This window comes from Artemia sp. Qi Xiang Cuo, chromosome 13 (assembly GCF_049724085.1).
Source record: "Artemia sp. Qi Xiang Cuo chromosome 13, ASM4972408v1, whole genome shotgun sequence".
NCBI lineage: Eukaryota > Metazoa > Arthropoda > Branchiopoda > Anostraca > Artemiidae > Artemia > Artemia sp. Qi Xiang Cuo.
Genome location: NC_142806.1, coordinates 34,897,921 through 34,922,797, shown reverse-complemented (window position 1 = coordinate 34,922,797; position 24,877 = coordinate 34,897,921). Strand labels below are relative to the sequence as shown.

Sequence of the window (24,877 nt, the reverse complement as noted above, 5' to 3'; positions counted from 1 at the left end):
TGGGTCTACAGGCTAAAGTATGTCCCGGGCAGGTATTTTGAAGTACCTACCTCCACACCTTCTCCCTCTAGAGGGTCCTGAAATTTGCCTGCATGACAGGTTGAAATTTTGAATACCTATTGAAATTTTGACAAAACAACATTTTAACTTAATTTTCAGTTATCAGTTTATTTTTCTCTGGCTTTAGTTCTTAAAATGCAATTCCTGTTATTGGAGTAGGCTGGAATTTTAAACTATATTAATGTTTTTTTTTAAAAATTTAGAAAATGTATTTGCATATCTTTAAAAACTTATAAATTTGGATTGAGCAAAAGTTTTGAAGCTGAAAATAATTTGGTTGTACTTCATTTAAGCAGAATATCTATCTTGCAAGGTTTCACTTTTATAACACACAGATTTTTAAAGGTTATCAAAGGTCAGGACGCTCCAGAGGGAGAAGGAGTGGAGTTAGGTACTTCAGAATACCTTCTCGGGACATACTTTAGCCTGTAGACCCATCCCTGAAAGTTTTATTTTCGTAACCTAACCCCTTTCCAAGACAGCCAAAAGTAGCTAAAGTAGAATTTTACCCCGTTCCCTGTTGTAAAATGTTTGCGAATGCTGTTCGTTCTTGTAAAATATAATCGTAATATATAAAATGTGTATTTTTATGCATCGAGGGTTTCATAGAGAATTTAGGAATTTAAGGGTTTCTTTTGCGTGGGTCTCTGATTTGCACCTCTGCTGGTTTTTTCAGAGGGAACCTCAGTTTGGGGGGAGGGGACAAGTTCCCCTCCGAGATTTTGATAAATACTGTTCTTCGTATTTTTATTAAAAAAATGCCTTTTTTGGTATTTTCGTTGGAAAAATTGGAAAAAATAACTGAATCGCCCTCCTAGTTTTAAAAATACACCCTACCCCCCCCCCTCCTCCACATTTTCGTGATTTGGCGCCATTGTACATACCAAAGTATGTATTTTCCTAAAACATACGGGATAGCAAATTTGTAGTCCCCATAGTGTATACTCATTTCTAATGATCGAAAAAATAAACATTTACCCCCTCCCTCCTGAGACAGAACAGGGTAAACGTTCAAAACTGCCTACAAAATATGTCACAATATTTATGGAACATACCTTGAATTTCGCATGGCTGAGTTCCAAAGCTCTTGGATGGTTTAGTATAACTCACATCACCTTTTTTTAAATTCAAAACAGAACCTTGATCCTTATTGTCGCTTATTCTCTTGTGAAAGTAAATAATGTCAATATTTCCTCAATATCCCCCCCCCCTCCCTGTGTATGTCCCTGACCAATGTTGCTTACGGATATTTATCTTTTCTTTATACCTTAGGAACGAAAAAACTTGCAACTTTTGCTGGCGAAAAGCTCCTTTGTGGACCGAATTTGTCCCCCTCGCTCCGCTGGCGGATCCAAGGGGACCCCGGGCCCCCACCAAGTTTCTTTCTCGCATCCCTATTTCTTTTTTCTGTTTTTCACTTTTTTTTAAATAAACTTGTCAATTTGGTCAATCGTTGGTGCTGTTGTCACATCCCCCCCCCCAAGAGATTTTTCTGATTGGCGACCGTATCACATTGACCCCCCCCCCCCAAGATTTTGCTTTAGATCCGCCCATGCCTCACTCTCCAGCTTGGACCTTCGACCCTCACAAATGGAATCATGCTCTGTTCAGGACGGTATTACCATCCACTGGTCTCAACTCATATACCAAAAATCGAATTTGGTTGGTAATGTAAAGGGTTTATTCTATATCCTGAAGGTTTCAAGATTATTATTTTTACAAGTTTGTTTCAGGTTTAGAAAATTTCGCTATTCACTCAATTTAAACCCCAAAAACACCTGTCCAGGGCATAGGTACCATAAGATGTCTGTAAGAATGGACTTTTAGGTCTGACTTTAGCTTAAAAGGAGGCTCCTCCCCAATCTTGCTCAATGTTGCTCAAAACTTCCATTTAAAAAAAGTTTAGAACTACAGCTTTTTGCCATAATGTGTGTACTATTTTATAAGATTAGAAACTAATCTTTGAGGAGTTTTGATTACTGAGATCTTTGTCCATTTGTTTTAGAGTTTTCCATAATTAAACAGTAATCGCCATTTATCGAGTAGCTTGTCTTCGGCATTGAAAGAAAAAAATTAAAGTAGCCAAATCGAGTACTTATGGTAGATCGTCAAAATTATCTTTTGAAGTAATTAAGCTATCCCCCCTCCCTTATATTTTTTGATGGCTTACCACTCCTTTCATCATCCTTAATAATTGTAGAGCTATTTTTAAATTTCGGCGCTCTTTATCGCTAACTTCTTCGTTATTAATGTTTTGTCTTCTCAACACGCATTTCACGACGGATACCAGCAACTGTGAGAGATTTTGGCACGAAATCTAATCACGGCACTCAGTTCAAATTTGACGGAATTTCTCATTGTATTTGTGGGAAGATTGATATCGTTGGACGAAGTGCATTGATCAAACAGTTCGTGGTAACGAGCTGTTACCACGGCTCAATTGAGCGAAAGGGGCTGTCCCCTCCTCAACGCCTCGCTCTTTACGCTAAAGTCAGACTCTTCCTCACAACGCTGTTTGTGAAAACAATAAAAACTTTAGCGTAAAGAGCGAGGCGTTGAGGAGGGGACAGTCCTTTTCATATACGGAATAATTTCTGTTCGTTTTAAGTTTTAATGTTGCTCCTTACTTTCAGTTAATAAAACTTTTTTTTTTTTTTTTTTTCTTACCAAAAGCGCAATTAGACGCGTAGTAAACGAATATACTTGCTGCTATTGAGAGATGCAGTTTTGTTACAGTTATGGTTACTGTCAGTAAAGTTTTTAGTCTGTCACACAATTTGTCGAAATCTTTGCAATCAGAAACTATAGGTCTTGTATATTTTCTCAAACACTCTGACGATCTTAAGAGCAAGGTTAAGAGACATGAGAGATAGGAGTAAAGCTACGTGTCCTCCATTTTTTACTGAAGTAACTGAACTGGGTCAAGATGCTGAAATCAGCGTTAGAGTACCCAGATGAGCCCCAAAACAAACGTATAGGGATAATTACGCAACAGCGTCAGAGGATCCTGAAGAGTATTACCGACTTCCTGTGTTTATCACATTTGTGGACTAATTTCTGCAGCAGCTACGTCAGTGAGTCCTTAGTCATAGGAAATGGCTGAGGTAGCTCTCTGGAGGAGACTGTGGATACAGTCGGGAAACGTGGCACCAAAACATGTCATAATGTGCTTAAAAGAATGTGATAAGAACATTTTCCCTAAATTACATCAATTTTGAAGATTGGTGCAACGATTGCCGTCACTACGGCTACGTGCGAGTGTTATTTTTCTACCCTGAGAAGAGTGAATTCTTATACCAGGAGTGCCTCAGGTCAGGAACGACTTAATGGATTGGCCTTATTATCCATACACATGGATGTTCCAGTCAATGCAGAAGACGTTTTGGATAAGCTAACCCACAACAAAAAAAGGCGGCTTGATTTTAATTACATGTTTGTTTACAGTATTGTTTCAATAAAAAATGTACCTTATATTCTAAAAATTTTATTTATCCTTTTTAAACCACTATCATCCCTAAGCCAGTTTATCTATCTTCCCCCAAAATTTATCGCTGGGTTCATCCCTGTTGCCACAAGATGAATAGAATGTATTTCGTATTCAATGTTTTCTCTCCTTCCCAGGAAAAAGAATTATGAAGTTTTCCAAAATAAAATTTCAAAACTGTTTTATCAAGCAAATTATGCAGTGAGGTGGCCTATATTTTGAATGATGTAGTTATTTTGTCAGTTTGATACGCTAATGGTTTTTTGTAACGAATTTGTTTATTTACTTTTATTTTGAATTGAGTTTTTCTCTCCTTTTTCAATGTTCATAATTTAACTTGGAGGGATTTTAGTCGTCTGTTGGGGTATTTATTTCTTTACTTTTAGTTATTTGTCTTTTGTACAATTTTCTGGTTTTTAAATCACTTGAGATCTTATCCTGTTTAAATTTGTAGTATTTGACAAGTGAAGCCTAAATCACGCTTTCTTGCCGCTCATATCTAATGCCGGTTTGTCCCAAATTTGAGGTGTTTTTTTTTTTTTTTTTTTTTTTTTTCTGAGATTGCAAATGTACCTTTGTTTCTAGTCGCACGAAGATTTGATGCATTCTGACCAAGCACGATTTGAATGTGCGCTATGCGGTGAAAAATTCACCAAGAGGAAAGATTGTTTGGTACATATAGCCGAGCATGGGGAGTTCGATAATCACGCTCAATTTGTGCAACAAATTTCCATTATAGAAGAAGAGCTTGAGGACTCCAATATGGATAGCGATCTATTCTTTGGTGATGATGATGATGAATATATTTTTGAAGATACTAACTAGACTGAAGTGTTCTCAAGTAATTTTAATTTAGCCAACTGAAATAAAAATTTTTTTTTTATATTTCGTTTCTTTTTCTGAGTTGGCAAGATAGTGTTAGTTAGTGTTTTGATTATGATAGAATATTTTTTTTTTGTTTTTTTTTTTTATATTTATATAAAGAAATTTTTTGTAACAGGTTAAGACGATTCATAACTTTTACAGCCTATTATAAATAAATGCGATTCCTATAACGAAGGTAAATAGGAAGGGATACTAACCAGGTTTTATTTTCAAAAATGTTAGTTTGGGTCTTAAACATTCGCGAGTTTATCGGGCTAGTTCTACTCTGCCACCTGCAAATGTTTTCTATGGTATTTGATAAGACAAACCGGTTATTTAGATGCTCTAAATTGATTTTCTGGTTAGATTCGTAGTGGCTGTTTAACCTGTGGTCTTAACTTAAAAGGTTTATGGTGGGGACCACACATATTATGGTAAATTGCGGCATATATGGATTGGGCAGTAAAAGAATTTTTTCTCAAAATCATCGGAGAGAAGAGAAAAGAAGGAGGCTGAAGTACAGAATTCTCTAATAAAATGATTTAATTAAATGCACTGGCTATTTGCTTTAAGCTTTACCAAGTACTCCAACAGGAGATCTCCCAGCAATTTTTTTCATAGGAATTTAATGCAAGCTCTGTTTGAAGTGAACGAAGGTGAAGGCAGCATTAAAGAAAACAAGCTACCTTTGTTTGCCTCCGAAGAACTGGTGGATCCTAACTTTGTTAACTGCGGAGGTCTACCTTGCCAAATCCCTGTTGTCGTATTAAAACCAAAAAATCTAAAATTCATCTGCAAATATAAGCATTAAGTATTTGCTTTAAGTATTTCTAAATGCTCAAAGCGGAGATGTCCATAGGGAATGAATTTTACATAGGTCATGTTTTGTTTATCGCTTTAATTTCATAACCCATAAAAACTTAACTATCGCTTGACAAAAGGCTGGATAATTCGTCACCAGACTTTCTTATACTCGGCCTTTCAGCCATCTCGAATATCTTGTATATTGAAAGAAACTAATCTTTACAGCAAAAGAGGCTACACTAGTAGTGGTATTACGTACCTTAGATACTTAAGAAAGTTTGTTCTTATACTTATATGGTCCTTTATGACCTTTTAGGGCAGGTTTCGCATGCAGCCTTTGGAGTTTTTTTTTTGTTTTTTGTTTTTACTGTCTTTTGAATGTTATAAAATATTCTCTGTAAAGTAAATGACAATTTAAAAAAAAAAAAATCATGATTCAAGCATTTTCACCAATTTCAGTTTTGAAATTTATTTTTCTTTTGTTCAAAAAATCTTTATCATGTTTGAACAAAAATCAAGCGAAGGTAACATAAGCATGATGTACTTGAAGAGGTACTCAACATCCTTTAGTACTTGTGTGTTTCAAGTACCTACTTGTATTACCTAAATATTATGTACTCCCAGACTGGTTTTACTTAAGTGAAACTCGCACACTACAATTTTTTACACAAGAAGTGCTTGAAGTACTTCCTAACACTGTTTTTGATAGAGTTTGTACCCAATATGAGTTTAGATTTTGTTGAATTAGGAACTGCTTTCCCGCACGAAATTAGGCTATAACTTCAAAGGAAGTAGGTGAATATTTCCAAACTTCATGTCACCTGAAGAAGCATGGGGTAGAATATATCTGCAATGTCTATCATATAATGTTTTGCATAGATTTCCATTTCTGTCAAGATAACTTTTATGAAAGTCGTAATTATAATTAATAGCGTGAGGTAATTTTAACAACAAATTGAAATTATACGTTTCATTTTCGTCATAGCAAGAAAAAAAAAACAAGAAATATGAAAAGTTTAAAAATGACTAGCCCAAACAGAAATTTAGCCACTCCCAAAGAGGGCCAAATTTGAAACAACCGAGTTGTAATCAGAAGAGGTTACACAAGAGTATTAAATAAATTATATAGGATACCCACAATTTTTCTTCCTCCTGTTTTTAGTTTAGTTTAAAATTCTGTTATAACATGCCGATACTGTAATGGTACCACCTAGGATTTCCATTATGTTAACCTTTTTTTTAGCCTGTTTAATGAATTTGTCCACCTTTTCCCAAGACATAAACTTCAATATATATGTCTGATTAGGTTTATGCGCAAAACAGAAGTAAAATAGAAGTAATTTTTAAGAAAGTCCTTTTAAAGATTTGATAATAAGAGCCATGATTGAGAACAACGACACCTATATAAAAAAAAGCATAGGGAAAGAAGAGATAAAAAGTTCATGCTTAAGTAATTCGGCTCACGCGCGCTCTATTAACTACAACAACAACTAAACGCACTGTGGTGAACACAAATTGAATAGGCGAATTGTTCTATCCCATGTTGCAATTGTTAGATTTGCAAAGCAGACTCTCCGTATATTCTTTTGAATTAAGATATTTGGGGTCGTAATTTTCAGACTGATCTTTGCGAAAAAACAAAATTGCCATTAAATGGTGCCTAAAATGTGAAATAAGGTTTCACAGTACAGCAAGGTTTAGAAGAAAGTTCAACACTGACGTAAGAATCCTAATAGAATAAAAAACTTTGTATGGAAATATGGTCTTTATCTGACCATTGAAAGTCTCAACACTAATTCTAGGGCAATTCTATCAGTTCTTCTATTTTCAATTATATTATTCAACAACAAAATAACATTGTCACATTAAGAAAAAAGACAAATAACAGAATTATAAGATGCGTAACAATGCCTGGTCATCAAATAGCTGTTTACACAAATTTATCTTGTGAAGCCACAGCAATCTTTCTTTTCTTTATTTGCAGGATAACTTTAGCTGGTGGTCTGTGCAGGCTCGTGCCTACCCAAATCATTCGAAAATTATTTTTGGGGGAAAGGGATGAATGCAATGAACTAATTAGACATAAAACCAGTTTAGTTCCATTTGCGGTAGATGTAAAATATAGATAATGCATAAAATGCTTTTTAATTGGGAAAATCCAAAATTATGCTCTTAGACTTGCTCCTACCTCTTTCAGAAGAAAAAGAAAAGAATAACCAAACATTGTATGAAAATTATGGCTAATCCATTCTAATAAGTATATCGATTGCCCCTTACTAAAAAGAGACACTTCTAAATATGCACATCAATAAAATGTACGCCCCAGAGTAATCTACAAAAGTTTTGTACATTATATTCTATTATTTAATAAGTCTCCTGGGTGACACCACTTTACGGCTTGAGGTGTTGCAACCTCAACTACAAATGCGAGATACTTTGTTCAAACATCGAATTTCGGTTTATAATATTGGATATTCCAACTGCTTGAATTTCCCACAATGAATTGAACCCCTCTCCAAAGAAAAAATAAGCTACGCCCCCATGTTAAATGGATTTCAGTTAATGGAGCACAATGGGAGAAGAGAATAAGGATCATTTTGAACTCGACATGCCCCTTTGATACTCAGGCATTGATATCACATGAAGAAAGAATATGGTCAAAATAGACACTCTGATAAACTAAGTTAAAATGTTCTAAAGTTATTCCTGGTCATACTGAGATCAGATTTATTGTCAAGGGAAATGATTTGTTAAGATTGTTATTGTCAGCTCACTTTCACGGCAGAAGACACGCAAAACGGTGACTATACACAAGGCGCATAGTTCCAGGAAACGCTTGTTTTGGTTTGGAAAACAGTCGCGCTATTTTAATTACTTTAAAAGAATGAGGGAACGGGTAAATTCAATTATAGACGCTTTTAGTTAAGGCCACAGATGATAACTGTCTCTTTGTTTTTATACATTTAAGCGCACTTGTGCCCGCCGTATAATTCCTAGCAAAGAAAACGCTCAAAATCTAAGTTAAATCCATCGTCACATAAAATAATTCTATGAAAAATGTCATTTTCTAACGCGAGTTAGGTTTTTCTACATTAGTAGATGGCCAAATGCTTATAGTTTGGAAAGCTATCCCAAACCGGCTTTGCGTGTAACTAAATTTAGGGTAATGCTTAAAAATTACATTTTTGATAGGTTTTCTTTCCCGTAATCCTTCTAATCTTTCCCAATTTACAGGTATGTGTACCGTGATATGTTAATCTATGTATCAGTTATCTCCAAAGCCTTCATTGCTGGGCTTGTGTCAAGTGACATACACCGACAATCACAACCACTCACAGGGCATTCACCCTCCTCCCTAGAAAAAAGAAAGATAATCAGATAAACAAACCAATAAAAGATCAACAGGGGTGTAAAATTATGGATATCATATAAATCCGACATGTCTAGAATCAGACAGCTTTTTGTTCATCACAAAAAGTAACAAGGATTTCAACCGTGTCTGCACAATGGCTTCCAAAAAACTTCTCTCCTAAATTTGTCCCCCCCCCCCCACCCGGATCCCCAGGAGAAAAAATGGAGCTATACGAAAAGGATGTAATAAATACAGTCTTTGGAACAGGGTTTCTCAGTTTGAATATCTTTCAGATCCTTTTCTTACAATCGAACTCAGTTGGAATCTGCAAAGACTGATGAAAATTGACATCAATTTTTGGTTTATTATAGCGGAAAAGACCAGTTTTGAAAACAAGCCCCTAAAGTTCAGACCATTATTTTCCTTCTTATTTAGCGCTGATTTTGCTGCACCTATAGCTTATTTAAACACTAACTTATTTAACAGCAGCACAAGCTAATTTATAGTGAAAAACTTACGGGACAGGAGCTTATCATTGCAGAATTTTTCTAGCACTTCTTTGAAACTTGGTAAATACCCATTCACAACTAGATTAACGTCTCCAAGATTCAGCTAGTGCTTATTTGAGAAAATTGAATTCTCAATAGGATTTTCAGTTGGCCGAAAAATTCTATGAAAATATCTGATTGGTTAATATTGGCAATAGCTAAACTTCTCTATAGGTAAAATCTTACTGTGATTGAGCATAAGCCATTTGGCGAGCCGAATCTGGCCGCAAGATGTAACATTCCGAAAGTTCTTTTACTTGAATGAGAAGAAAATGAAATTCAACTCCCATATTTATTAATAATTGATTTTATTTGAGTAAGTCACAGATGTTTTAAACCAGAAAGTACAAGGGAGACGGATCAAAAGTAGGCTTTTGCACTGTTGACGCAGATACACTGAAGAAACCCACTCTCACTATTCTTTTCTTACAAATTTCAAATTGTTCTTATCATACAACGGAAATATTTGATTAATTTTCAATTTAAACTATAATTTAAAACTGAAATGAGACTGAAAGAACAATACAAGTAATTTGCGTAATTCTGTCCATGAACAACTCAATAGCCAATAAAAACATTATTAGTTCTTCTATTATCAATTATATTCTTCAACGACACAATAACAGTGTCACATTAAACAAAGACAAATGACAGAATTGTAACGATGCGTAGCAATCCCTGGCCATCAAATAGCTGTTACATAAATTATTCTTGTGAAGCCACAGTAATCATTCTTATTTTTCTTTGTTTGCTTTTTTATAGAATAACATGCGCCAACACGTGCCTATTATATAGAAATTTAGGATAATTTCCAAATAAGAAACACGCAGAGGATAGGATATTCCCTTAATAATAAAAAATAAATTGTATAAAAAAAATGTCAGAGATACAAATGTTCTTATTAAAAATATAATGGCATAAAAAAGACTTTCCCCATAGTAAGTTCTCTTCCGCCATGGTCTGTATGTTAAACTCCAGACAAGCCTATTTTAAACTATCCTTGTTACATAGATTAATTACACAAAAAGCCTTGAAATACCAAAAAATATGGGAAGGGGTTGATAAGTCGGTGCGGTATTACTCAAGAATACAAGGCAACTGATCTTAGGCAACTTCATTTGGTCAATTTTTTTTTGTAAAACATGACTAAAGAACAAGTTTGGATTAGCTAGTCCTTACTACAACAAATAGTATAGGTTATATCATAGGCGGGAAAGTATTAAATGTAAATGAAAAGGAAGAAGGGAAAACATCAAATATCTTCATTCTAAATACTGTTACTGGGTCTCTCAAAAGTCAAGGGTTTACTTTTTGCGAAATAGCATACCTTATGCTTTCAGTCAATGTTAACAAACTATTAGTAAGTAGCGACTTGGCCCAATAGCAACAGAAGCTCTAAAAACGGATTTTTTTACTCCAAATATATATATATATATATATATATATATATATATATATATATATATATATATATATATATATATATATATATATATATATATATATATATATATATATATATATATATATATATATATATATATATATATATTAAACTAATTAAGTTTAATTTTACTCATCGAAAGCTACGAACCTGAGCAAATTTGCCGGATTTCCAAAAATGGAGGGAAACACCCCCAAAAAGTCATACCACCTTAATGAAAATTGCATCATAAAATTCAGCATAGCAGAGAATCCTACAGTAGAGGTTTCAAGATCCATTATAAAGTAATGTAGGATTTTTTATTTTTACCAGAAGAACAATCACAGATGTGTCTTCATTTGTTTGATTTTTTTTCCCGAGCGTGGTCTTATCGAACAAATGGTCCTAAAAGATCGGAAGAGGTCTCGTTCGAACGGAAATCAAAAGTTCTTGAGCCTTTTTCAAATGACCAAAAAGATTGGAGGGCAACTAGACCCCCCCCCACACCCCTTTTTTTCCTCAAAGATGTCTGATCAAAACTTTGATATAGCCATTTTATTCATCATAGCTGAAAGATCCAATAACTATTTCTTTGGAGATAACATGACTGCCTACAGCCCCTGGGGAAAAGGCTGCAAGTTGAGTAATATGCCCATTCTTTACATATAATCTTTTCAATGTCCGTTCTGGCCTCTCTTACGCCCTGGGCGAAATCTTGATTAGCACCCCTCCCCCTGTCTCCCACAAAATTTTCAGGCCAATTTTTAACAAAATTTTAATTTTTTTACACAATTATTTTCAATTTATTAATAAATTAATAATTTGTTATTTAATTATTTTACTTATTATTATTTAATCATTTTTAATTTATTTTTATTTTATTATTAATTAATAATTTATTAATTATTTTCATTTATTTACAGCGCCCTCTACTTTATTTTAATAAAAATAAATGTCAAAAATTACAAATGAGTATAACCATTGGAGTGTTTATTTGAAATTTTGCGCCCCTAAAATTTCTGCTCCCAGTAAGCCCCTCATGAAAAGAATGATGCCTGTTCGTTTTAAATTTGAATATTGCTGTTTAATTTAAGTTGAAAAAACTTGTTTGTTTTTTTTAAATCCAAAACCTACAGTCAAAGGGAAAGAGCAAAATTCTCAGAAGAAGAGACATTTCATTATGAGGGTTAAAACTGAGCCTGAGTCGATGATTTTTGGACGTCCTGTTCTCGAGTTCAGTCTTTGTAACTCAAATTTATAATTACTTACGAGAACCATTGAAGTAGATGTCCTGCGTGTCCACCATGCCGACAAGTTTGACACCATGATATCCATGAATCGAATTGAGCCATTTGGTTCTTCGAACTTCGCATGGGATTCGAACTAACGCTCACATAAAAGAGACAGATGGAACAGCGAGGAAGAGGTTTACCACAGCTTGGACAGGTACTTACCTACAATATACATTAAGTTTTAAATAGGGATTACGAAAATGGACAGGTGTCTATTTTTATAAAATAAGACAATAGGAAGAATATCCGAAGAAAGAACACTCGAAACAACCAAATTAATGAGTAAAAAATCAACTACTTTCATTCAGTATTAAAGGTATTTTGATAAATAATTTGAAAACTGTCTACAATTTTGTAGATCATGAACAGGCATTAGCTGATAGAAAAGCTTGAGTGAAGGACTGATCCTTGCAAAGCACTGAAAAAAAACGCATCGTGATCTCTCTTCTGGGAAACAAAATGCAAAATTCCACATTTTGTAGATAGGATCTTTAACCTCTACAGTGGGATCCTCTGACATGCCAAATTTAGCGGCTGGATTTTCATTAAGATCACTTGAATTTCTGGGGTATTTCTCCCCGATTCGAGAATCAATCAATTTTTTTTTCAGATTCGTAGATTCTAACGGGTCAATATTAACCTAAATAAATTCTAAATATTCGGAATCATCATTAAAAACCGATTCTTCTTATGTATTAATTACCATTTGATACCAGATAAGTATGTTAAAATGATTAGTACTACATACAAGAATAACATTATTGCACTTTAGGTAGAAAACGAAGTTAGTAGCTGTTTGATGTGGAATCAGGAGTTAAACAGGGTTCTGTTTTATCTTCGTTTAGATGTATTACTTTGATGAATTTGGTCTTAAGTAACATAGCAAACTCCTACACAGATGGTTATGCAGATAATTTGAGTTTCTGACGTAAAAAAGGCTAGCAGAATAAAGTAATTATAGTAATTTTTTAATTTTAATAAGCGAGTGGGCAGCTGCACTTACCTAGCTGGTAGCATTAGTAAGAATGATTGATGCAATGAAGATGTAAAAAGTAGAATAACAAGAATACAGAGTATTTTCCACAATTGAAAAAAGTTTGGAAGAATAGCAACTTAAATCTTTGGAATAAGATTAGAAGAGTAGAAGCCACGGTAACAAAGCAGACGTTTTAGGTGAATCACCATTTTTTTGCTTCTTGGAGCAAAATGAATTGTTTACATCAAGTTATCCGAAAGATAGGGTAAAATTATGCCTTTTAAATTACATTATTATTCCATTATTTAGGCATACTAATTTACTGTCTATAGACGAGCCGTTCAGAACCTAGATTGATTTACTACTTTCTTTTTTTCGCCAACAATACCTTCTTTAATCAAAATGAAAATATATTAAATATACTCTCCCTACATTCCCAGCCATTGAGCCTTGCGGGGGGGGGGGGGGCTTGATGAAATGTATACTTCTATTGTTTATTTTTCTCCGTTTATTGCTTATGAATGAAAATCTATTTATAAATTAAATTATTTAGTAGATAGGCTAAAATCAGTATTATTAACTTAAATTCCTAACCAACTATCTATTCATAATAATTTGCTTATATATAAGCCCAAAGGGTATGGGTAAGGTATAAGAGTAGAAACTGGCACTAGTGTCGGCAAGAAAATTCTTCAGCGCCATCTAGCGTTTTGGCTACACCTGGCATTTTTTCAGGCTTTGTAATCGTTTTTCTATCGGAAACTGAGATCAGACACTTATTGCTACAATAATTTTACTAACTACGCAAATCAAATTAATTATAAGCCGTTCATAAGCTGTATTAATTGAGTCCACTTGAATTAGTAATCCCTAGGTTCCTTTTCTATTTTATCTAGTCAAAATATTTTTGTCTTTTAGTGTCAAAATACTTGAGTGATTGGCTAAGTAAATCCTGGTCTACGCAGTTTCTAGAGACCCTCAGCGGGGCTTTATCTACTGCACTGCAGCAAGGTTGCTGCATTGTTGCTGTCACCGGGTTGCCACGTAGATTATGAACTGTCAAAAATAAAAAAAATACTATTTTAATTTAATGAAAAACTCGATTTATCATTGATGTGCTTCGGAAACGGTTCATCTTCTAGTTAGTAATTATTATATGGAGCTTGTGACAGAGTAAACATCGATGGATCCCCCATTTACTATCTTTTTTATTTTTATTTATTTTTTTCAACGGTCACTTATTATACAAAGAATGCTTGCAGAAATTAGGTAGGTCCTCGTCACACCGGAAATTAAAAGTTGCCTGCCGTTTTTCTATTCTATTCATACCACCTGAGGCCGACATTAGATAAACGCTTCTTCCATCCTACCGAATTCAAAGCTTCCTCTGAAACATCAAACATTTTACCAGGTTTTTTTAAAAAGCCTAAAAAAGGCCACAGCTAAAGACTAAATAATGCGCCTGTAAATATGAGTACATTCAAGCACCAGATACATCCTTTCCTTTTGGATATAACAATGAAATATTCATCAATTAGAACACAAAAAAAGGTCAGAGTAGTGATTTCCTACAATTCGAAAAAGAATTCTTACTTTTTGTTTAGGGGCCCCTTTGCTCAAATTTGAAGGAACGACGCTTTTTGAACAGAAATTGCAGGAAAGAAAAACTTGTTGTGGTATCTTCTCTAATGCATTCAGCTGATTTAGCCTCACATCCAGCTGGGCTCTATAAGACCATAATCTCCATTCATCAAGCAAACATCGGTAACTAAAACAAAAGAGACAAGATTAAACTAGAAATTTCGAAGAAGTGAATCTTAAAGTGCAGGAATTGCTAATGAAAGGCACAATTTTCCGATAACACAAATGACACAAGTTCCAAATAATTTTTCATTAGCTACTGTTAGGTCGATTCCGAGATTTTCAATGTAATTAAGTGCATTTTTTCAAACATAATAATAGTTTTTATAAAACTAATACAATTTGTATTTACAACAACAACAAAAATAAAAAAAATAAAAATATAACAGAACTTAAAAATAATTGCCGCAAAAAGAGTAGAAAAAAAAACAGGGGATAATACAGTGGTCCGTATTCAAATTAACATTTCACGAAATGAGAACTTTCCCTGGGAGCCATGTGTAACTATATTGACAGAATGTATTGGTGTTGCTTAGGTGCTTAGTATGTTCTACGGTGTCTAAAGGTCTCTATATTCTGCTATACATTGAAAAGGGATTCTATTCCACTCTATTTAGTTGGTGCATTGTATGTATAGGTCAGATCTTGTTAGAGTTGCAGGCTAATTGACTTAAAGATGTTAAGCCTTTGGAGACGAAATTCGGCTGTCTTTACTTGAAGACGAAATTCGGCTGTCTGTATTTTGAAGTACATGAAATATTACTAGAAACACGAATTTTAGTTCTTGAGAGCATGACAAACAAATGTAATCCTATTGTCTACTGTAATTAAGACAGGACAACAACTACAACATGCAGTCTAATTAGACTCTATAGAAAGAATATCACAGGAGAAATTACCTTTGAATCCACGTTTCAGTTCCAGGGTTTTCTAAAGTATCAGCTTGACCATTGTGAGCTAAAAGTAGTACAGGATTTTGGACATCTCCAGTTCTGTCAATGTAATTTTGTATTAACACAATACCATCTTTGGAAAAACCTAGAAGACAAAACGTGAGTGGTTGTAAAACATCTGGCAACGCTGTGCATTTACAGTTATGTTCCTAAATCAGGTAAAAATTATATACTGTAATTAAAAAAAAAATTAGATTTGTCTGTTCATATCCTACAATCCAGAAAGGACTGTAGTCTATAAGTGATTTTAACTGTCTTTGATCACACAATCTGCTCTAACTGAGAAAATTATCTGAAAAAAAAAATCCAAAGATTTTGACGGCTCATATGACAAGCATATTGTTGAAGCCACTTTAGATAAGAGTTCACAGGCCATATTCTCATTTAAAGAGATCCTTCAATTAACATAATTACTTTGGCTAAATAGCCGAATACCGTATGGTGAAACAACCGCAAAAAAAGATCATAAATAAGTTTTAAGCTAATGTTGAATTATATCCTATCCCACTTTTCAGGGAAGTGAGGGACAGGGATAGCCGTCTAGGATTTGACCACTTTTATTCACTTAAAGCTTTGATTACTCTATATTTTTATGTGAAAACGTAATTTTTGTTTGTCTAATGCATTAAAGAATCATTAGAGAGCAAACAACGTTACAAGAGATTCTAGGAAAGATGGACTATCATGGGTCTTGGAGTAAAGGAGTAAAGTCATACTCAAGACAAGCCAAGAAGATGAGCATGTATTTTGACTTAGCTGGATCCTATGATTGGAAGGCACAAACATTGAATTTGACTTACGATAAATATTTAAACCAAAACTCTCATCTGGTTTGGAAATTTGAGCATCAAGGAATGGAAGATATCTGCCAGATTTTAGTTTCAGTGTGAATTTTACACTGCTGTCTTGTCTGTTAAATATGTATAACAAGGACATAATCAGATCTTCTCGATCATTCCAGATGATAATGGGATTATTGATGATAATGGGTCTAATGGATAACAAATCAGGTTTCTCTCTCCATGTTGAATGAAAATTTGACTTCAAACTGGAGCCAAAGGTGAGCCCTTGAGTATTCCCCATCCTTGCTTAAGTACTGCTTCATTATAATTTCAGTTGATTTTCGACAACCTTTGAAGCGCAAAAGTGTCCTTCGCAGATGTATTTATATTCTAGTTTATTAGTTCTAATTAGCGTCTCTTGAAATATTTTAGCATCCCCCTCAACCTTCCCTGAAAGTTTAAACTAAACGTCATTAGCCATTCCTGAAATATTTTAGATCCACCCTTTTGACAACCAGAATACACGTACTGCCTTTTAATCGAGCGCTACTTCTGCTTCAACATTTTCTGAAAGTTACAACTTAATACCCTTAACTGTTCCTAAGGTATTTCACCTATTACTTACACCATTTTATCAATATAGATGTGCAGAGTATCTTGTGATCTAGTTCAACATCCCCTGAAAAGTTCCAACAAATGTCAGTAGCCAATTTTTTTATTGCACCTGCAACCTTTTGACGACCAGGATTTATATAGTTGTATATTTATTAAATTAAATATCCCCCTCAAAATTCTCTGGAAGTTTCAACTTAATGCTCGTCGCTATTCCTGTGATTTACAGACGTGGCGTTTTGACAACCCGGATGCATATCGTGTCTTCAGGTTTTGTTTAAAATCCCCCTTAGCACTCCGTGAAAGTTTAAACTTAATACCCGTAGCTGTTCCTAAGATTAAAAGAGGCCAAGTCGGAAAAAGACAAGGTAGCAAAGTTGGCAAGGAGCATCACTAATACTGGCAATTAAGATTTAAAGTAAATGTTTAGAATAAGGTTTATATATCAAACTCAAGGGATCTTGCAAACTTGCAAGATCCAAGCGGTTTGGCAAGGTGAATCGTGAATGTAAACTATTTGGATGAATTTTTGGTCTACTTCTTTTTGATCATTTGACTTTCTCAGCTCTCCTCTTAACCTTCTGATCTTTAACATTATTTGTCATATAATCTTGCATTTTGATGATGTCAACATTATACACACGAAAAAAGTCTAAGGCCTTTTCTTAGTTGGAATAGTAAAAAGCCGAAACACAGGGAATCATGCAGCGATGTCAGTCAAATATGGCACTATACCCCAGAAAAGCAACTTATCAAAAGATACTTGTGTTATATTATCGTCATAAGATAAGTGTGTTGCATTATCATGCATATGATGATTTAGTTTTTGTCGAAAAATAGATTTTATTTTAATATTTGAGTTTCTCAGGACTAGAGTTTGTTCTTTAATATAATGACTGTGACCCCTTTTATCGAAAATAAGGCAAATTTTCTCAGGCTCGTAATCTTTGATGGGTAAGACTAAACTTAATGAAACCAGCATAAAAATTCGATTTGAAATCAGCATAAATCCGATAGTCACGCGAGAAGTGAAGTTTCGTTAATGCTAATGATATAAAATAAAATAGGATAAAAATATAATAGCTCAGAAAGAAATTTGGGCTATATATTTTCACATTAGGGGGGGTAAAGCATAATCCGATTCTTTTGATATACCCATTGGCATCAAAATTCCGTTGTTGTTGTTTTTTTTCGGTTACTATGGAGCCAGATCGCTTACTTACTGTTCGTTACCACGAACTGTTTCATAAATGATAAGGGAAGAGAAGGAGGGAAGGATACAAAGAGACTAAAAGAGACGGAAAGGTAAGTACATGCAAAACAAAATTAATGGAAACCAAGCAATCATAGGCAGCGCAATAGCGCTGCCTAAGTAAAGAACGATGGGGGCACAATGTATTGTTTATTTCTTGGTCTTAGACCAAGGCACTTCGTACCGAAGGAGTTGCCGTAGAAACTTCGAAAAGGGCTCATTCGATTGGAAATTGGAGTGGCTAGTGCCCTTTTTAATATTCGAAAGTGATTGGAGGGCAACAGCTGTTCTTTAATATCATAACTGTATCTGCAAATAAAAATACCCATCTTCTATCTGGTAATCCTATCTCATTGTTCCTGTAACTGTAAATGGAAAAAAAAAAATAACCCGCGTTGATCATATTTGGTCTTTTCGATCTTGACGTACGCGATGGAATTTTTAAAACTCACAGGTGAGAAAGAAAAACGACTCACTGCATATGAAAACAACTGTCTTCGACGTATCATGAATATTAACTGAAAGGATAGGATAACAAACTTAAAAATTCGCCACTACACAAACCAGCCTGATGTCGCTAATGTAGTCAGGCAACGAAGATGGCGCTATCTTGGCCATGTTATCCGTATGCCAGGATCGAGACTACCGAATATGCTTCTCCAGTGGCAACCAGAAGACAAGCGTCGACGAGCAAGGCCCAAAAACACGCTTCGCAGGACATATTAGTGGGACAGGAGAGCCCTTCATGCATCCTTAGTCCCACAGTAGGAGGACATCCACGCTGCAGCTCATTTCCGGGATGATTGGAGGTTGTTAACGGACGCCCTGTGTGCCTCTGGAGGTACAGGAGGAGCTAAGGTCTAAGGTAAGGATCATATTTGGTCGTATTATAACGTCAAACATGATAATATATCCTTAACTATCAGTTGCTACAATACAGCGACTATATGGCTCTCGTCTGAAGAAGAATGATAAAGGTTAAAGTCACGCTGTAGTAACTTTTTGTAATTTTTCTGGACGTTTCCTTTTCTTTTTCTTGCTTTTTCTATAATTTTTCTCTTATTTTTCTTCTCGTTTTTCCCTACTTTTTTTTCTGTAAGATGGACTAGCTTACGGATTGGTACTGCAAGCCTTATGAAAGTATTATTGAACTTAAGCTTGATGATTGATGAGAACTAAACCTATGTAAGTGAGGATTTTACGCACAGAAAAAGCCTTCGGCATTTCTTAGTAGAAACTAGTGCAAACAAACAACGTTGTTATCGCTGTAACCCAAAACACCCTTTAAAGTATATCATCATCTTGTGTGCGAAAATGCAATTTAAAAAAAAATGATTGGTGTTGTGTTTGGTGTATTGAAAAAGCATGTAGATGTAGCAATTTCCTTTAAAAATAACCCTTAAAAGGCTATCTATAATGTTCCAGTAGCCTAACCGCTAGATGCGGAGATAAAAAGACAGGAAAAGGATGCTTCTCATGCAAAAAAAGTAACTTTCCCTGTTGTTCAAGCTAAATGATTTTCCTTGTTGTTCAGTTCAAGGGACTGTGGCTTCCCTGTATAGTATTTTCAGCCAAAGCAATTCCAATGGTGTACTTTTTGTTTCAATCCGACAGCATTTTTAGGGATTTCAAGCTATCTTTTGTTTAACTAAACACGATACACTGATAGTACACATTTTTGAAAGTCGATTGTATACACATATACGACTTGTAGACTTAACAAATTTGAAATTTCTGCTCTCCCTCCTTTGATAGTTTCTTTTCAAAACATGTTTTCGTTGTTTTTTCTTCTAACACTAAGATACGGAAGTATCAGGGGCGAGAACCCCAAGGATAACAAACACACACAAGAGACTGGCAACAAAACAGGAAGAGATACCGGAACGAAGAAGTGAAGAAAATACAGCGGCAAAGCAAGGATAAAACAGGACAGAACACTGGATCAAACACAGGAACATAAAAATAAAAAAGCAATAGAACACAGGAACAAACACATGCACAAGCAGAGGAAACAAATGAACACAAACAACAGGAAGGATAGAACACATGTGCAAGCAGAGCAGCAAACATGTCAGGACTTATGGTTAAATTCCAAGTAAATTTCCTTTTACTGGGTTCAAATTTATTAAATGCACCTTATCAACACCAGGTAGCGCTGCAATACCATCGGTTTCTGGGAACACTAAGGTACTTGAAATCAAAATGATCCCAGCGGAAGAAACTGATGCTGACACATAATCGTCAGAAAAACTGAGGTGTTTTGTTAAAAAGACCCAAGAATACCAGAATTTCTACCACATATGAAGAAACAAGATGGTTCAAAAGGTTTCTTTTCTGGTTCAACTTCACATAACTTAGCTGAATATCGTCAACTTAGGTGGATACCGTGGTTGCAGCGGTAGCTACAACTTACTAAAGGGCTACCACAATCATAGTAACCAAAATAAAAAGAAAACAAATTAAAAAAAAAATGACAAGTGAGAAAAAAATGTAATTTCCTGCTGATTCAGGAGTGGTAGCTACTATTTAAATTGATCTTAATAGTAATGTTTTAACTAGGAAACAAATTTAAGGAAATTTCAAGAAATAACCCGAAACCCCCCTAAAAATGGCGTCGGACTGAAACGCAAAATAAACCATTGGAATTGTCAAGACCGAAAGTCCCCAAAAGAAAACTGAAAACTTACAGTCCCCTAGCGTGAACGACAAGGATAATCACAATTTTGCATGGGTATCACTGATATGTTCTTTTTTTTCTGCTGCTAGTGGGGCACTGGAAGACCATAGAGAGCTGTTTAAGAGCTTATGTTAAAAGAAATTGCTATATCTTTGCGTGTTTGGAATTAACAAAACACAATATCTAAAATAAATTCCTTTTTGAAAAAATACTGCATCTTTGTATACAAGATAATGAATTGCGTAATAATTGTAGGTTACAACCAAAAATGACAACAAAAGTAAAAATAATAGAAAAAAACGAACCCCAGTTGCAACTGACGTCATCACACAGTTTTACTATAGCGTCATTTATGGTTATATCCTACGATTATGACGTCGTTCATCATATTGTATACGAAGAAGCAGTTTTTGTAAAAAAAAAAACGTTCTTATCTTTAACATTATGCTTTGCTAATTACAAAAAGCATTAGATATAGCCATTTCCTTTCAAATGAGTCGTTAAACAGCTCTCTGTGATGTTCAAGTGCCCAGTTAGCACTGCAGAAGGAGAAAAATAGAGGATCTATCAGAGTTACTCATGCAGAAAAGTGATTTTCCTTGTTATTCAAGCCAGGGGACTATAAGTTTCCTGTATAGGATTTTTAGATTTGCCAAGGCAATTCCAGCGGTGTGTTTTTTTTTATCCGGCACCATTTTTTAGGTGTTTCAGGCTATTTTTCAAAATTCCCATAAATTAGTTGTCGAAATAACATTTTACTATTAAGGCTTTTCGAGATGATAGTTACCATTCCTCAATCAGATATAAATGGCAATTTACTCTCACTTGCCAGTTTTTTGGGCCAAGTTTTTTAATTTTTGGCTACTATGGGTTACTAGTAACCATGATTACTATACATCTATCGCTGCAACCATGATTTTATTTTTAAAGAAAAATAGGCACGAGACGAACAAACCTCGGCTAACTCAGTGAGAGCATCAGAATCTGGATCTGAAATGAAATAATAACTGGCATTTTCATAAAACTGGATTTCGCAAGGGTAACTACCTTTCGGGAAGCTATGGCGTTGGTAGACTCCAGGATGAGAATTTGAGAGAAGCTCTCCAGGAACAGTTGAACACTAAACTGGAGAGTTTAAAACTTGACAATGCAGAAGATGGATGGAATAATTTCTGTAAAATAATATGTGAAATCGATGATGATGTCTTTGGGACGAAAGTTAGGAACGCAGCTATGAATAATAGTGAAAATGCTTTATGTTTGATAGAGAGGAGAAGGGGATTGTTTAAGAATTATCTGAGCGATAGATCACATGAAAATAAGAGGAATATAAAGAAAGTGGAGAAAGCACTAAAATACGAACCAAGGAGGTGAGACCATGGATAAAATTACTTAGGATCTGGAAGATGCAGCTAAACGGCATAATAGTAAAATATTGTACTGCCATGTTAATAAATTGAGAGGGAATATTCAATCTGGACTTATCTTAGTTCAAGATAGGAACGGGGCCACAATTAGGGATAAGGAAAGAGTTATAGAGAGATGGGCAGAACATTTTAAGAATGTGACTTTATGGCTTTCATTTTAGCTGTTCAGATTCATTCACCATCTTGCATAGTTTCGAATGAGATAGTAGTTTTGACTTGTCTTTTAATCGCAAATTTCGTAGTTCGATATTATTTTTTGTGATCCAATGTGATTCTCGCTGTCACTTGCCCCATACCTTTTTCTTTAGCTGTTTGGAGTCATTCATCATTTTTTATAATTTTGCATTTGTCATAGATACCAAAAAAGATATGATCACCACTAGGAAAAAATGATGCATGTTGTTGTTTAAATGCATATGAATTTGACGTAATCCATACGAAAAATGTTTTCCAAAATTAAGGCTCTAAGTGAATTTTCTTTCACTCATGACTTAGGCTATCTAGATTTTTTTATTTTTTTTTTTTTTTTTTAAGCCACGAAATCTCAGTGTACCCATTTTCAAAAAAGATCATGGAGCAGTTTTCGAGAAAAAAAATCCATAAATAAATCAATACATACAAAATAATTGATCGCTTAAAAAGATTAGATTAATTTGACAATTATGTCCACAGAATATGCCATCTAATTTAAAAATCCAAACGGTAAATTAAACATAAGTTTCAAGTTGATGAATTTCCGGAAGTGCAAAATTATGACACCTTCAACAATATGTCCAGAAAACCCCCTTAGAACTAGAGTGACTCTTTCCAGGTTAGTTTCCAAGTTATTCTGTGCGTTTTGTATTTCAACTAGTCCAAACAAGGGCAATAGCTAAATTTAAAATACATATAGCAATTCTTGCAATTTCCTACCTGTAAGTATTAGTCCTGCTAGGTTTCCTTCTTCTATAAATTTTGTTGAAAGCGTATCAATAAAAGTGGTCAACACAGCATCTGGTAAAAATTTTAGAGCAAAACCCAGACGATCACAGATTAGTAGTTCAGAATCTTCCTATAAAAATAAAGTATTGAAGAATGGTTGCTAAAAAGGGTTATCTTATAGTCCAGTAAATCTACGAAACTCTGGGACAAAATTGTAATATAAAAGATTTTTACACCGTATTGTAGAGAAAAAATTTTTGTACATCATAACAAAAGTCCCCAAAAATCCATTTGGCAGAACAGGGTAAAAAACAGGGGGAAATAGGGAAAATTGGAAAAATTCAGGGGCAGATTTATTGTGCGCTCGAATTTCACGTCTGCTCTTTTTCTGCACGGAGAACTTGAAGAAAGAAAGTTATATTGTTTTATCGCTGGATTTGGCTCGATTTCCCCCTTTAGTGGGCCGGGGGGAGGGGGAAAACGGTATCCTCGAGAGTTGTGCAATATGGCTGGTCAAAATGTTGCCCCAAGGTTTTTTGACTCGATGATTTCAAAAAAACATGGTATTAGATTTGTATCTTGCTTTTCTACAGTGTTTTCACCGTAGGGGAGACAATGCATCTGGCTTTCAGTATACATGGGCAGATTTAATTGAACTATATAATAGAAACGTAAGACAAAACTAATTGTGAAAATTTATACAAATCAGGTAACTTCGGTAATCACAGCAAAAGATAATTACGGTTTTGATTGAACTAAAGAGGATAAGATCAAGGATTTGTACTAAACATCGTCTTCTTCATCGTTATTAACAAAAACAGGTGTATTGGAATACGCAATCCCTTGGCAGTCTTCGCAAGCAAGTGTGCGAGGCAATCCATTTTTTTGGCAACTACAGCATGAGCTGTCACAGTTGGAACGCGTGCAGCGGCAACGAACCACATTTAGCAGATGATGCGGAGTAGGTCCGATGTCTGTCATGATCGGAGTGAGGCGTCCGTCACATAATCGCCAACCCCAGTCTTTCGGGTCGAGTTCTGACGCAGTATTACGCCATTTCATTACCTGATAGAAGACTCTATAAGAATGAAATTTCGCAGCCAATGGAGTTGGTGAAAGTCTCTCTGGGCTCACAAACGTTGATGTCTTTGAGCATTTCATTTTTTTTTAAATAAAATCCGTTTACCTAGCTTTGCTGAGACCCTCCTCTTTCTTAGCCTTGTAGAAACACAGCAAAATAGTTTCACCGGCTTGCTGGACTTCTTCCTTTGTAGAGCGCGGATTAAGGAATACTTCACAGTTATTCCTAAATTCTGCATGGCTTTTCAGGAATGGCAGGACAGCCTGCTTTCCTATCCCAAAAAAACGGGACGTCGTGTCGCAAACCAAGAAAACCGGCTTGGACAAGCTTCTTACCAATAGCTCGAATAATTTTCTGCTTATTGTTGGGATTCTGCAAGAAGTCCCTCTTCTTCCTTTGTAGCTTCATACTCAGTTTGAAATCGACGGTCGGGTTTGGATACCTTTCGTTCGTCTAACCTAGGTGATATCTTAGGTAGACGGACCCTAAGCGTAGCCATCAAAAACGACGGATAGTCCAGGACTTTTAGGGTTTGACCCGGACAAAATTGCAGTATAAACGAAAATGGTACCAAAATGATCATAAAAAAATCCTGTACAACATCCTAGAACTCCCCATAAATTCGAGTGGGGCGATTACCCGGAAAACAGGGGAAAAGGGGGATATGCGGGCAAATTGGGAAAACTGCCGAACATACCCAGAAAATAATTCAAAGTGAGTTTCCTGGG

General features: G+C 35.0%; 2 protein-coding genes across 5 annotated transcripts in view; one reads left to right on the top strand and one right to left on the bottom strand.

Annotated features, from left to right (window-relative positions):
- LOC148945227 (uncharacterized) overlaps positions 1–4,418 on the top strand; it is a 59,592-nt gene extending 55,174 nt beyond the window's left edge. Inside the window, exon 9 of the mRNA XM_089099160.1 lies at positions 4,130–4,418. Coding sequence (XP_088955286.1) covers positions 4,130–4,369 — 240 coding nt within the window. The 3' untranslated portion in view covers positions 4,370–4,418. The remainder of the gene's footprint in view (positions 1–4,129) is intronic.
- Positions 4,419–7,021: 2,603 nt separating this feature from the next.
- Positions 7,022–24,877, bottom strand: part of mio (GATOR complex protein mio) — a 102,745-nt gene continuing 84,889 nt past the window's right edge. For all 4 annotated transcript variants that reach the window (XM_089099593.1, XM_089099595.1, XM_089099592.1 and 1 more), the window contains exons 11-15: positions 23,060–23,198; positions 15,344–15,482; positions 14,397–14,571; positions 11,805–11,989; positions 7,022–8,567 (exon numbers count right to left, since the gene is read on the bottom strand). In XM_089099593.1, the coding sequence (XP_088955719.1) occupies positions 8,471–8,567; positions 11,805–11,989; positions 14,397–14,571; positions 15,344–15,482; positions 23,060–23,198 (735 nt within the window). In that variant the 3' untranslated portion in view covers positions 7,022–8,470. The remainder of the gene's footprint in view (positions 8,568–11,804; positions 11,990–14,396; positions 14,572–15,343; positions 15,483–23,059; positions 23,199–24,877) is intronic.